The sequence below is a fragment of the Podarcis vaucheri genome (assembly GCF_965113315.1).
Source record: "Podarcis vaucheri genome assembly, chromosome: 4".
NCBI lineage: Eukaryota > Metazoa > Chordata > Lepidosauria > Squamata > Lacertidae > Podarcis > Podarcis vaucheri.
Window position 1 is genome coordinate 77,252,086 of NC_138762.1, and position 15,123 is coordinate 77,267,208.

The 15,123-nt window shown below is 39.9% G+C and overlaps 1 protein-coding gene across 4 annotated transcripts in view; it reads right to left on the reverse strand.

Annotated features, from left to right (window-relative positions):
* MGAT4A (alpha-1,3-mannosyl-glycoprotein 4-beta-N-acetylglucosaminyltransferase A) overlaps positions 1-15,123 on the reverse strand; it is a 53,487-nt gene that overhangs the window by 9,091 nt on the left and 29,273 nt on the right. For all 4 annotated transcript variants that reach the window (XM_082220116.1, XM_082220113.1, XM_082220114.1 and 1 more), the window contains 7 exons: positions 11,594-11,640; positions 10,626-10,739; positions 10,022-10,097; positions 7,673-7,787; positions 6,067-6,197; positions 4,341-4,448; positions 3,357-3,550 (listed from right to left, as the gene is read on the reverse strand). In XM_082220116.1, the coding sequence (XP_082076242.1) occupies positions 3,357-3,550; positions 4,341-4,448; positions 6,067-6,197; positions 7,673-7,787; positions 10,022-10,097; positions 10,626-10,739; positions 11,594-11,640 (785 nt within the window). The remainder of the gene's footprint in view (positions 1-3,356; positions 3,551-4,340; positions 4,449-6,066; positions 6,198-7,672; positions 7,788-10,021; positions 10,098-10,625; positions 10,740-11,593; positions 11,641-15,123) is intronic.

Sequence of the window (15,123 nt, forward strand, 5' to 3'; positions counted from 1 at the left end):
AAGGAATTCAGCTATGTTTAAATAAGAAGTATGTTTATATTGCAACCCCCCAAATCAATTCAGTAATTTCAAACCATGAATGGGTAACCTTGCCCCCGAATTTGTTGTTAAGACTATCAACTCCCATTAGTCCAGCCAACATGGTCAATAGCTACGGATAGGAGTTGGTCCAACAACACCTGTAAGCCACAAGTGAGCTACCCCTGTTTTAAACAAATCTAGATCTTTTGTCAGGAAGCCTATTCGGAGTGCTATTTTCGCATGCAAAGACAGTGACATGAAAATTGTGACTATTTCCTCAAAGGGGAAAGGATGAGCTGCTTAACCTAAAAGCAAACTAGACATCCTATCTAGAGGGAAGTGTGAGGTCCTAGGCAGGAACATTTGGGGGGGCATGCCTTGGGAAGAACCCAACAAGATACAGCAACAGGAGGACTCTGGGCAGGAGATCCAAAGGGCACAATTGTTTGGGCAGATTTCAAGTAAATCATGAGAAAAGCTGACCAAAAGAACCCCTAAATATAAATCACTTTCACTTATTTCTGTTACTTGCAAGCTATAAAAAAGAGGACTGCCTATACAGTTATAAATCCTTACACATTACAGCATGATAGCAGAAAGTAAAGTCCAATGTATGTAAGCAATTCTGTTCCTTGCTCCCCCCCACCCCGTAACCATTCATTTGACCAATAGTGAAATGAAGTTCCTGCAATCTTATTGCACACTTATCTGAGAGAAAGTCTCAATTTATACATGTTAACTTCCAGGTAAATAGTCATAGGATTATTCTGTTTGTGTCTTCTCAGGAAACATTTCCATACAAAGTTAATCCTTCTAATTTTATTCATTTTACATAAGCAGCTTCTATTTCAAAGAAATACTCTGTTCCACACCTTCAAATTACAGTGCTTTCCATCTACATATATGCAGCTGCTTCCCTTATCTTAAAATTCAAAGCAGTAGTAAAGTAGTATTTACCAAGCAGATGGCCAAAAAATAGATGTAGATAGAAATTCATCTGAAACCTGAATGGCTGAATACAATTACATATATAAATAGTCCAAAAGAGATGAATTAAAGCTGACTCATTTCCTACACACGGACGATGAGAACACAAGCACAGATTCATTGGCATCAGGATACACAACAACATGTTGTTGTAAATCTGTCACTTGCTGCCTTGTTTAATATACTGTAAGCAATCTTCACACAAAATATTACTTCAGAACTGGATTGAACTTTAAGTTAAGGGAAGCAGCTCCATCGTTATATTGTACATATCTTTGAATCCATGCAGCAAGATCTCTTCAATGTAGAAAAAGCCCCTGTGAGTTGAATGAAACAGAAGACTTAACTTGAATGTTAATGCTATTTTTGTACAAGACACCATGACAAACTTTACTGTTGCGTGAGGAACATCAAGGCGAAGAAGGTCCTTAGCCACCCCTTTCAACCATTTGAACCTCCACAGAAATGTCAGTAAAACCTTTAAGAGTTCAGGTAACATTCCTTACAACATATGATACACATGTACATATGAAAAGGTTCCCTGGTCCTAATAAGACATTTGCCTTGGCAAAACTGCTTGCTGCACACATTAACGTTATCAAGACAAATTTGTAAAATATACAATAGGACATAACATCTCCTATTTTAAGGAGCATCTTGTGTTACAAATATTCCTATTTCAAGATGGCAGCTGTAAAAAAAATGAGCTTATTTTTCAGCATTTCAGCTAATAGTTTCATTGTCAACATGAAACAAATCAGTAACAATCTCCCGGAGACAGACATCTACGACTGAGTTTTTAATGGTTGTGTAAAAATGACTAATTCATGGAATCTGTGGTTTCTAACCCAATTGTTCAAACAGAATATAAAACTGATCTTCCTTTATTTGAAATAATGTTCTCCTTTTGTTGAAACCAGGAGAGAAAATTATCGAATCTGTGCTATGCCTCTCATTGTTAATTTTTAACATCAGTAATAATTGAAGCCACTTGATGTAGGATTTGAAAATGTAATATTTAGTGTTCTGAACACCATTTTGCTATGTTCTCTCTGCAGCAGAGATCAAAGAAAGACAAATAAAACTGAAATAACCTTGCCTATTATCTAATATGGATGTCAGTGTGACATTACAAGTTTCCATTTTCAAAAAGATAACATTCAGTTTAGGGGTGTTGGTAAAGCTAGATGATCTTACAGCTTACATCTATTTTGCCATGCGGACAGCAAAACTTTGTCTTGTTTCTCATCCTTCCAGATTAACAGCTGCTCATGCGCACTTAACTACCCCAAATTAGTTTATAGCATTATAAACTAATTTTGCAGACCACTTACAGCCCCTGGGTTGTTATTTGAATTGAGGTGGTGCGGGAGACACCCCAAATCTGTGCCCAAGGTATTGCAAAATGATCATGAAGAAGCATGATATAATTAGTACCTTTCAAAAGATAAATCAATTTTACTGTTTTAAAAAGTGAGGTGGAGGGGGAGTGCAAGGTGCGACAGATCATTGGGTTACAAATTGTCCATAGAAACATCTTGTGATGTTTACACAAAATGCAAAATTTGGCAATTGTAAACCTCCCCTTGGTTTACAATTCAACATTTTCAAGTAAGCTCTGCCAGCAATATCTCTAGTGGATGAATCAGAAATCAGCAAGTAGTTGCTTCTTAACCCACAGCTGTAATATTTTGAGAACAAGTTCATTGTCAGTGATGTTAAAACAAGGATGACTCTTCATCTGTCAGATTCCTAAGGACCTATTCCAATGTGAAATTTTGATAACCCAGCTGATCATTTAACCTCCAAGATATACCCTTCTGCTTAGTCACCAGCATTTAATTTAAATGACCATGAAGCTCATCTGCAAAATTCATTTCCAACCTGATGACAGGTTAATAAGCATGTCTAAGCAACGGAAACTGGAAAGAATTCCCATAGAGATCTGTGCATGAAAACATTAAAGCTGAGTGCTAAATACACTTAGAACTTAATAGAACTTAAAAGCTTTTAACAGTACACTTCTATCCTAACCTAATAGTACAAAATGGTTTCCTGCACAAGTTTTTCTTTGCAAGAAGAAAAGTGACATTACACGGAGCCAAATTTACAATATGCATTCCAAAATGGCACAAATAACAACTGGGCTATTTTAATTCTAAACAACCGGTGTGGCTTTGTTTTGTCTAGAATACCAAACATTTGACAAAAAAAGTCGAACAAGCAAACTAATCATTCTATTGGATGCCATGAACAATTGTTTATAAAGCTGGTCGATTTGTTGTAATTCCAACCTCATTTCAAGACACCGTTCAGCAGAAGCTTCATTTTGTCATGGAAGCACTTACCTTTCCACATTGACAGGCTTGTCAAATTTAAAGAGGATATAATCTCCAGCAACTGGTGTAACAGCCCAAAAGAAATCTTCACCCATGTAGGCTTTTTCAAGAGCATGACCCTGATAGACCTTCAAAGTTGTAGAAACCTCTGCAGGTGGATTGACATGAATTTTATGCAATAATGGTTTCAGGAAGTCTTTATCCTAAAAAGACGTTAAGATTCATTAAGCTAGGAACCGAAGAAGAGGTCAGATACAAAACAGACTCTGCTTCAGTGAGCTGTAGCAAAAAAACCTGCCTGAAGCAGCTTTTATCAAGAGGCATTAAACATTTCCCTTGGCAGGAAATTTTCCTCAACAAACGTTGGGAGTCTATTGTTCAGTCTTCTGTTTTCCTTTTCTGATTTTTCTGCAGTGATTATTGATCCTCTCTCTGTTGTCAAGCTGGCCATCAGCCATAATATATTTTCTCCCTGATACTGGCTTATTTTGCAGTTAAATGAAAATTCAAAGTCAATTAACATTAATCAACAAGTATACAATTTTAAGAAAGTTTACTTAAAAAGAGAGAGAGAGAACAAGACAGTTTTTATTAGAGATGAGAAGAACAAGACAACTTTTATTAGAGATGAGAAGAACAGGATTTTCCCTCTACCCTGTAGCAAACAAGGGGTAATAGCCTCTCCCTCACTGACAATATTGCACAATGAAACTATTGCTCCTCCATCCCTCTTTAGCCTTCAGGTATCCCAAAATCTACTCTGGAGGGTGGGGGAACCTCTGGTGAAGATGAGGGTTACAAGAATAGGAGAAAAAGGAGTAGATTCATCACAACCAGTGGCACTTTTGCTTCATCATATTTGATCGTCAACCGTGGGGCCTTGCAGTAGCCAGAGACAGATGTAATTTGCAACATTACCCAGAAGATTGATTAGTATGCAAGTTGCAAAACCTGGTCTTCCAAGAAAAGAAAAGGAAGCATAAAAGTACTCACTGTGAGTTTCTGTATCTTTCCTGCTAGGGAGGAGTGCAGACCCACATGCTGGAAAAGTGAAGGCCTGAAGCGTATTCTGAGATTTGATTTCTGTCTATCGCAATGTTTCTGAAAAGAAAAGTTGTGGTGTGGGGGAAGACTTTAGTAAGCAGAACAAGTTAAACACTATCCTTACGCATGATGACTTAAAAATAAGTGAGCCAAAATATTGCGCAGCGTTCTTGATGCTGGCCTTCCATAGCCCTGTTGTTTTGTTTGATGCCTTGCCTTTCATTCAAGGAGAAAAGAAAACCTTACTGTCACAAAAAGAACAGCACAACCTGCCCCCATAAAGATCAAAGATCCTGTTGCCAACGGATGAAATAATAGCTAACAAGGAAGGCAGTCCATCATCCCCCTCTCATAGCAACCCAACTTCAACAGAAAACAGGAATTTATCAATAGCACTCAGTAGACCAAAGTGGGTTTTACGGTGTGGAAGAAACCAAGAAGGCTGCACCCAGAATGATTCACATCTGTAGCTCAGTATAACAGATCAGTGTCAATGCCAAAGGAATCACAACACCCAGACTGCAGGCCACCATAATTACAGTCTATTACAAGAACCATGGTGATGAGTAATTCTGTGCAACTCTTCAGCTAATTTTAGCAGTTGTGCCATCTGCACAGGCACAGTCTGAAATGTGGAACTTTGTTTTTAACATAGTCAAGTGCTCAGGTTTCTTTGGAGGCCATAATAAAATGCACCTTTTAGAGATTTTAGCTCCCCTACAAACAAAAGGCTTTAACTTCTGCATGCGCCCTTTCAAATAAGCATTTTACATCCTCACCAGTCTGAATAAATTAGAAAATGGTTGTTGGCCACTACTTTTGTAGCGCCCCATTATGTTTATATTTCATTTTTTCATTAAGACAAACCATTTCCCCTGTACGATAATGGTTGCCAAATCATAGCTTCCCACAGATTTCACAGAATAGTAAAGGCTTCTGTTTCCCTATGCAGTACTGTAATGTGTGAAAGAAGAAAAGAGACGCCACTTCCCTTCCTCTTATGGTGCTTCCAGATGGCAGCACCTTTATTTCACAGAGATATCCACAATAAAGTGACTTCTTACATTGTTCTTGTTCACATGTAATGCTAAGCTAAAGCATGGCTTAGTGTAAACAAGCACACTTGTAGGCTCCTGGAGAGGAAATTGTGGCTGTTCTGCTCCTCCTTGGTCAATCCACTGCTGCACTGTGATGAAATAAGTCATGGTTTAGGTTGGCATGTCATCCAAACCCAGGGTCATGGCTTAGCTCCTTCCAGTTGAAGCATGAGTTGTAATCAAGGTTTCTCCTATTGTCTAGAACTGGTGGTTCGTCTGGAGAGAGCTAAACCATCAGCCCACGTTCAGATGACATGCTAAGCCAGTGATGGAGAACCTGTGCCCTTCCAGATGTTGCTGAACTCTTAATACCCCTATCAGCCGCCATCAGCATGGTCAATGGTCAGGGATGATTAGAGTTGTAGACCAGCAACATCTGGAGGGCCATAGCTCCCTCACCCTTGCACTAAGCCAAGCCATGGCTTTGTTCAGCAGTGCAGTGGTGGAACCAAAGCAGCCACAATCTTCTCTCCATTTGCTCATTCACACTAAGTCGTGGTTTGGCTTTGCATTACATGCAAACCAGGCCATTCACATAAGACAGTATTTATGAGAAATACTTAACACTCAAAACTTACTGCATCTTTCTCGGGGTTGCAAACTTTCACCCAAAGAATGTGATCCAAGAGCCAGTCAATAGGTTTCTCTTTATAAAACATAAATATGAACTCTACAATGAGTGTAATATCTGGAGACTGAAACATTTTACCTGTAAATAAAATGAAGTTATATCAGCAGCTATCCAGAGCTTTGTAAATGCAAATTCAGCCTGCCACCCCAAAGAGCCACTTTAGCTAGTATGACTAAAAGTAACAGAAATTCCAGAAGCAGGCTATTATATATAAATATCTGATGCTCAAAAAACCCTCACTTCTGAAGATTTGATGGGTTGCTTTTTTTAAAGAATCTTAACGCAAACTAGTAAAAGAAAAAATGGCACTCAAAGAATTTGAGGCAGAAGGTTTGCAGAGACTGAGAATTTTGGAAGAAAGTTACCCAGATATTCCTTGGTTTATAGGATATTTAACAAAAACTGAACATGTGCTATGTTTCTCCCCACCCATTTCATGTCTTCAACAATGCTTCTTTTAAAAAATTACAATTCCGAAAAATTGGTCTCCCATAATCTGCACTGAAAATCACATGCCACCCTTTTGTGGTAGATCTACAGCTCTAATGTTTCCGGTTCCTCATTCAATCTGATCAATAGACATTCTGCCCGTACAGGAGCCATAAGACTGCAGTTTAAGCTTCCCTGTCCACAAGCGCTGCCCTCTTCACTTCAAAGGTAGGAGCATCGCAATGAGAGCAGAGGAATCTGCCCTCTTCAGTCAAGTGAATACCATATTGAAAAGAAAAGGACTGATTCACTTCAGTCAAGTGAATACTATATTGAAAAGGAAAGGTTGAAGTCACTGGCTTTGATAAAGGCAGGAAAGCTGTAGTGGGAAACCTCTAAAACGAGGGAAGCTCTGCATTGAGCCTAACTTCCGCGGGAAATCGTTTGTTTATTTTTCAAAAAAATCAATACAATACTAAAAAATCAAAAAACAGAACCAAGTCCATGGGAAATAGGTTTAAATTACTGAAGCCCATATAGAAATTTGTCATGTTCTGAGATGGCAGTCACTGCTATAGAATTATTCTAACTTTCAGCAGCTGGATTCTGTCACAACAATCAGCGTGCAACTGAATATGTGGAATTATACAGGGAAAGTCACAAAATTAAAAAAAATAAAAACTCACTGTATTTCCATATTTTAAAAGTTGGGACATTTTTGTGGATTTTCTGCCATAGTTCTGGATTTCTCTTCTTCTCTCCACCCTCCCCTGCACCTGCCCAGCGGCGGAGCAAGCCAATCAGGCACCTGGGGTGGTGCGTATGCCGGGGCAGGACATTCCGCAGTGCCTCCGAGGAGTCTGCCTGTCTCCTCCCACTCAGCCACCCTACAGCTGAGGGGGAGGCGGCCGGCAGACCATTTGGAGCAGCACAGACCCTGCGGGCACCCAAGCCACCGTGTCACCCCAGGAGAGACGCGTGGCTCAGGCGTGCTGCAGGCCCCACAGTGAGTGCCGCCCGGCATTTTGTCACCCCCCTCAGTGGGGACACCCGGGGCAGACCACCCCCACTGTACACCCCTTCCTCTGCCCTTTTCAAACCTGCTAAAGAGCAATTTCTCTTACCAATGAATCCCAGCTGAGAAAATTCAAGAATCATCCAATCTTCGGATGACAACTGAAGCGCAAAATTTTTTATTGTGCTGAAGTAATTCTGCTTGACAACAATGTCATCCTCAAGCTAAGGGAGCCGAAGAGCAAGACCAGCAAAAGAAAAGAAGAAACGAAATGTGAAAAAGAGTGTGTTAGGCAAACCACATTTCAAACTCAAACGTACATTTGAACTTCTTGGGCTGCATCCAACAAATGTATTCCATTAACATAACTTTTCTTCCCTCACTTTCCCCCACGCACCCCCCAAAAATGTTCTTGGGAACACAGAGAGGAGAAGAAGTTACATTGTTGAAGCAGAAGTCGTGGTGTTAATAGAATGACTTTGTTAGATACAACCTCATTATTTGCCTCAACTGCAATCACTGGGAGGGGACTGCAAACTATAAATAAAAAGGGCAATCATTTTTGAGAGGATGCAATCCTATACACGGTAAGGGGTATATTGCAAGATGCCTGCCCTTCATGCATGCATTTTTTAAATAAAAAAAATTGGCAGCATCCCCAGAACATCATGGGCATCAAAATACCAGTGCATATTTTGTTTCAAATTTAATCTGAATCTACCCTTTCCAAGCAAAATCCAGTATGGGGGAAAACACACCCTACTGTTGTGACATCTGAATGACTTGTTTGCACTATTCCAGTCTCTATCTGGAAGTACCCTGAATCTCACTAATTAATTGCAACTTACTTCTGAGCAGGATTGTCCTGTTAACTCAGAAATTAAATGGAAAACAAAAACATGCTTTTGGTGATCAAAACTACATTGCCCATCAACAGGAACATGTCTCATTGCTAACAAGTTTATTTTTTCTCATTGAGGTTTAACCTTCTTGCCTTATGAGAAGCACATTACTGAAAAAAATTTAGAGTTGAAGAGACCCTAAGTTGGTCATCATCTAAACAGAAATATTTGAGAAGGGTCTGAATCCAACATTTGATTCAGTGCAGGCTTCCATGAGAACCATGGACACAAATTTCCCCAATCTCCAGTTGTGACTCCCCCTCTGCCACCGAACATATTGTTCCATGGGTGCCCCAAACTTCTGGAGTAGAGTTCAAGGGGTGCAAAGGAAGCTGAAGGGGAAAACAGCAAAAATCACCTCCCACGTTTCCACTAATGGAATCTTCCAAAAGCTTAAAAATGCATTCAGTCAACAAGAGGGTCACAATCGGAAACAACACAACACCTCCAATATTATTTCTTTCCATGGTGCCAAACTAGAGACTGCATGACCACACGGCTTTAAAATCCACCTACACAATTAGATTTATCACATGGAATAACACTGGTGGAACAATATCAACAGAGAGGGTTTTTTTATGAGAGACAGCATATTTTAAAACAAAAACAACCCTGCACAATAGGATTTTAAAAAGCTGTTCATTGTACAGGGACACAGTTATATAAGGATGTTATCTGGGATCTAATAAACTTCCAAAAAGCTTGTGCATGTGAGAAGGGAATACCAGAAAAAAACCCAAATAGTGCAGGAATTATCATGTCAGACAGCAACTCTATCCATTTCTCTTTGCAATCCCATCTTTTTTGTGCAGATAGGATATGGAATGGCTGGCTTTATGCGGGGGCAAGGATCTGCAGGAGAATCACTTAAAGGATAAAATGTGTTATTTCCAAATTTACTTTGATGATGTAGGATCGAAGGCAGAACTGGAAAAAAACATTTGTGCAGATCTGTAGTTATTACAGGCTTTTGCTCTTACTGTAAATCCTATTCAGGCAAGAAATGACGCAGCTGCTCAATTTTACAGGAGCAAATTAGATTCACTGAATTAGAGTCAGCTACTTAGACAGTGTGTGAAACTAAGCATGTGCATATCAATCTTGGTCCTATTGCAGCCATATGTGACGAACTAAACCATATTTGCAAAGCATCACCTTGGCAATTACAGCTGTTTCTAAAGTAATAAACGCAGGCTTGCTCAAGCAGCTAAATCTGGAAAGAATCTTAGCATCATTTTTTAACAATAAAAAAACCCAACAATATTTAACTAAGGCATTTTATATTTTAAATTAAAACATTTAAAGGGAAAACACAACTACAAATCACCTTACTTGTTTTAGCTCTATTTTCCTAAAAAGTTATGATTTACGTACCCATCACCCTTAGTTGGCTTGGATTTTTGTTTGTTTGTTTGGTCTATAAAACACTTATAAAGAATACTATGCCAACGCTGCAATTCAACTAAATAACTGTTCTTATGCTGACTACAAGAGCACAGGACATGTCATGGATATTAGTTTTAACCATTCAAAGTAAAACAACAGCAACAATTTACCTGAATGTAGTAAACACCCTTTTTCTGTGCATACATCATAAGGAAACAATAATCCAGATTCTGCTTTGTCCGCCATCTAAAATTAAATACAGTTAGTTTTCTAAACTAAGCATCTCAGTAAGCAATGAAGGCATATACAAGGTTTCAGGAGGTATCATTCCTATAATGGTGGTGAACCCTGAAGTCCTCTCTGGAGGCACCATTTGGGAAGCTGACCAGAAGCAATGTAGTCTGCCCTTCAGTTGTTTCATTGCAGGATTCTCCCACCAAGCCAACTGCTGTCCAGCTGTGGCCTGTTACAAGCCATCTTACCAAGCAGTCCCACAAAGAAGCAACAAGATTTCAAGTACCTATACGGTTTGCCCTGTAGGGTGAACATCATGGAGAGGGAATTTCAAAACCAGGAGAATAGCATGGTGCAGAGAGATTAAGTTTCTCCCCTATGGTAGCTATCTGAGTATTTCACCCCCAGTTACTATTAATACTAGGGGGGGGGGACATGGCAGTTTCCATTTATGAAATTTCCATATCCTGGATTTTCAATGCACTCTACAATCTACAATAAATGAAGTTATTAGTCCCTAGTACCCTGAGAAATTCTTACCTGACTCTTTCTTTTGAGTCTCCAAACGTCTCTTTTAGGTTTGTCAAGTCAGGATAGTAGGATGCAGGTGGAGCTATTACTTCCACCAAGCCAGAACTGATTTCTTTAGAAAACCTGTATTCAGAAAGTTCAAATTTGTCGTTATATACTATTCTAGGGAACACTACACTCCAGAAACCCAATGTGGTGATCAAATGTTGAAGCTGGGTTGGTTCAAATTTCTGTACAGTCACAGTGCTCACCCAGTAGCACTGGGCGAATTAGTATCAGCCTAATCATATTGTGGCCAAGTTAATATCAGCTTAACCCAGGCATAGGCAAATTGGCCCTCCAGAAGTTTTGGGACTACAACTCCCATCATCCCTGACCACTGGTCCTGTTAGCTAGGGATGATGGGAGTTGTAGTCCCAAAACATCTGGAAGGCCGGGTTTGCCTATGTCTGGCTTAACCACTAATGTAGATTCATATATAAAGTGATATGTACAGGTTGGGGTCCAAAGGCTGTGAGGTGACTTCTGTGTGATCTCTCCCTTCCACAAAACCTCCCTATGTCCCTTGAAAATCCCACTGGGATAGAATCCAACAACGCACAAGCAGCTACAACTAGTAAGAACTGGCAGCCAGGTCTTCTACAAAAGCAGAAATTGCTTTAAGGTCTGGCCTTAATTCTCATAATCTATTATTTAAAACCACAATATGCATTAACTTCTTAAGTATGCACGTAGCTGCTGCTATACTTCAGCGCTAGCATAGCAGCTTTAGCATAGGTGCTTTGCAATCCATTTATTTCATTCCAACATAATCCGTTTATGACAGACTGAACCTTTTAATCCCATTTGCTGTTTTGCAAGTTGAGACCATCTAATTGCTCCATGCAATTTACCACAGTATGCAACCCATGCATATGAAGAAAACTATTACTAAAAAAACTGAAATAAACAATGGATAAACAATGAAATAAACTTACTCCTTTTCTAGGCTTGCTACAACGCCATTTACATAATCAAGATCTGTCTGGGGGGGAGAAAGAGAGGCATTTTAAAGCAACATTTTTGAACCAAGTATAACAAATTAGTTTTAAATGATTGTATAATTTCTACAGCATTTTTTCCCAAAAATTCAAGTAGCAGTGAAGTGGCTTAGAAATTATTTAAATACATAAATTAATGATTAATGTTCATCAAAAAGTTAGCATGTCAGAGGTCACAAAATGTGTCCATCCAAACACAGAATAGCAAGGGGTTGATTTCAATCGCGCGCACTGGCCAGCACATCAGTGCTTCAAATATCTCAAGGGCTGTCACATGGAAGATGGAGCAAGCTTGTTTTCTCCTGCTCTGGAAGGTAGGACTCGAACCGATGGCTCACAGAAACTCCTTGGAACCTAAGTCTCATTCCTGTTCCCTTTTCCACCTTCCCCAGGTTGCTTCTCCCACTTACAGAAACAATGGATATGTACATTTGTGTCATCCCGTCTTGGCACACACACAAAAATTAGTTTCTGAACGGATCTGGGGAATGAAGAGGCTTTTATCCTGCTCTATATAAATCTCAAATCTGAATTTACCCCAAGGGTACAGAAAAATCTCTCCAAATCCATTAGAAAAGCACGTAGCTCAAATGGTTGCTAAACTACCGTACACTGCTTAAGCCACCATGGTTGTTTTTGATACATTTGCCCTACATGCAATCTGTAGGGTTTTTCATGTTGTATATTTAGATTGTTTTATAACTTTAAAGGCAGTATGTATTAACATATTTGCACTGTGAAGCGACCTTTACCTTACCTTGCAGTCTAACACACCATTCAAATAAAAAGGCATCGCTTTTGCTTACTCTGAGTGTCTCAGTGCCAACAAACCACCACCCTGGAATAATCTACCTCTGAGGGCAGCCTAAGAAAAGCAACAAATACAGAACGTTCCCTGCTCTTCTTGTGCTAACTTCAACAAACTGACCTGCACTTCCTTCCATCCTGCACGAAAGTTCCAACAAGGCATTGGAAAACAAAATGTGGTTCAATACATACCAGCCAGAGTTTTTCCCTTTGACTGATCATATCTAAAACTATAAACTACTAAAAGCTGAATTTTTACAGACACAAGCAAAGTGCTAAAATGAATAATCAGAAATATCTCACTTGTCTACAATACACATCTACCTTGCAAGTGCTCTCATCTCTGAAGTGTGGTGCTAAAGGAAATGCAGTAGGAAACTGACTCACAAAGCCTCTCCTGTATTTCACACTTGTTTTTCTACCATGCACAGAGCCCATGAGTTATCCTCTGGTTTCAAATTGTTTTGTATACCAAGCTCTCTTTGGAAGCTGTGTGGTCTTCCCAGTTCCTGTTTTGGATGCCCTGCTTCATAGATCTATGAAATCAATTGTATTACATCAGTTGTAACAGCAAAAAAGTGGTATCTAGGGGGCTAAATAGGGACGCGGGTGGCACTGTGGGTTAGACCACAGAGCCTAGGACTTGCCGATCAGAAGGTTGGCAGTTCAAATCCCTGCGACGGGGTGAGCTCCTGCTGCTCGGTCCCTGCTCCTGCCAACCTAGCAGTTTGAAAGCACATCAAAGTGAAAGTAGATAAATAGGTACCGCTTTGGCGGGAAGGTAAACAGCGTTTCCGTGCACTGCTCTGGTTCGCCAGAAGCGGCTTAGACATGCTGGCCACATGACCCGGAAGCTGTATGCTGGCTCCCTTGGCCAATAAAGCGAGATGAGCGCCGCAACCCCAGAGTCGGCCACAACTGGACCTAATGGTCAGGGGTCCCTTTACCTTTAGGAGGCTAAATGGCATTTTCCTTGGGTAAAAGAACTGTAGAGGTCTGAGTACTGAGAACCTGCAATATCTCCATGATGGAAGTACAGTTCAGGAAAAATACATGCTCCAAATTAGAAATTGGTGCACCGTTTAGAAAGACTGTTTTTCCTTTTTTAAAAAAAAAACTTCATACAATAATTCCTCCTTTACATCAACACAGAAGTGTACTACATCAAATACAGGTTTACATAACTTCCAGACTGACTCTGTTTCTGCTCCAGGCTCAATGCCAATAGTAGCTTCTGCAGTTAAATAAGCAATATGTAGAGACATGGTAAACAGTCTTAACCATATATTTGCAGAGCTGGCTGCCTTGGTTAGCAAACAAGGTACAGTATATGTTCCCAATTTTTTTTTTCTGGGGACAGGAGATACTCCACAATGCTCATTTTGTACAGCTCAAACTGTATTATAAAGGAGCACATTCATATTTCTAATGAAGTTAGCTTAAGCAATATCTTTCAAGCCTCACTGTTACAAATTTATATAATTTTAAAAATGTACAGAGAACTGGCAGGCTTCTACAGTTTGTCTAAAACTCTTCTGGCTGCTGTTAAAGGTATTTCAGCATAAAGAGTATATTTTCAGTTGTAAAGCACATGTGGAAGATTCCAGGTTCTATCCCTGGGATCTTGAGGTAGGGCTGGAAAGGTCTCCTGTCTGAAACCCTGCAGAGCTCCTAGTAGTCAATTTAAACCAGTGTTTCTAGCTGTTTTGGACTACAACTCCCATCATACCTAACCAGCAAGACCAGTGGTCAGGGATGATGGGAATTGTAGTCTGAAAACAGCTGGAGACCCAAGTTTGGGGAACACTGATTTAAACAAAGCATGCCGGATGGACCAATGGTCTGAATCAGTACAGTGGTACCTCAGTTTAAGAACAGCCCTGTTTATGAACTATTCAGTTTACGAACTAAGCAAAAGCGGAAGTAGTGTCCCGGTTTGCGAACCTTACCTTGGTTTAAGAACGGAAGCCAAACAGTGGAAGGGCACCAGCGGTGGGAGGCCTCATTAGGGAAAATGCACCTCAGTTTAAGAATGGTTTTGGTTTAAGAACGGACTTCCAGAATGGAAAAGTTCATAAACTGAGGTACCACTGTATAAGGAAGCTTCCTATGTCCTTATGTTGGTTGATAACCAAACACAGTCCTGGTTTTGTATGGCATTTCCACAGCTCAGTTTGCTCTTTTCTCTCTGCTCTCCCACCACACACACACACACACACACACCCCACTTTTCACTTTAACCTGCAATAGGCAACTGAAAAAAACATTACTGCAAAAAGTGGCAGATCACAGCCTAGGTTTGGGCAGTTATTTACTCTCTCTAAATTACCATATGCCATGTTTGTTCTGACTATCTCACTGTTTATTGCTTAACCTCCAATCCAAGTGTAAAATGTATTGGAAAGCTAACTACCCGATGACAAGGGGTTGGAGGGTAAATACACAATACCTAGAGATATGTTTGAAAATCCTTCCAATTAGAAAGACCAGTTTTTTTACTTAATATTCAGGCAGAACTTAAAAAATAAATTAATGTTGAAAGACTGAGAGTAGAGTTACGCCTTTAGGGATTTATTTGAACTAATTGCAGGGCTTTTTCTTCAGCAGGAACTTGCCGGAACTCAGTTCCAGCACTTTTCAGATGGGCCCCATTGCCATTA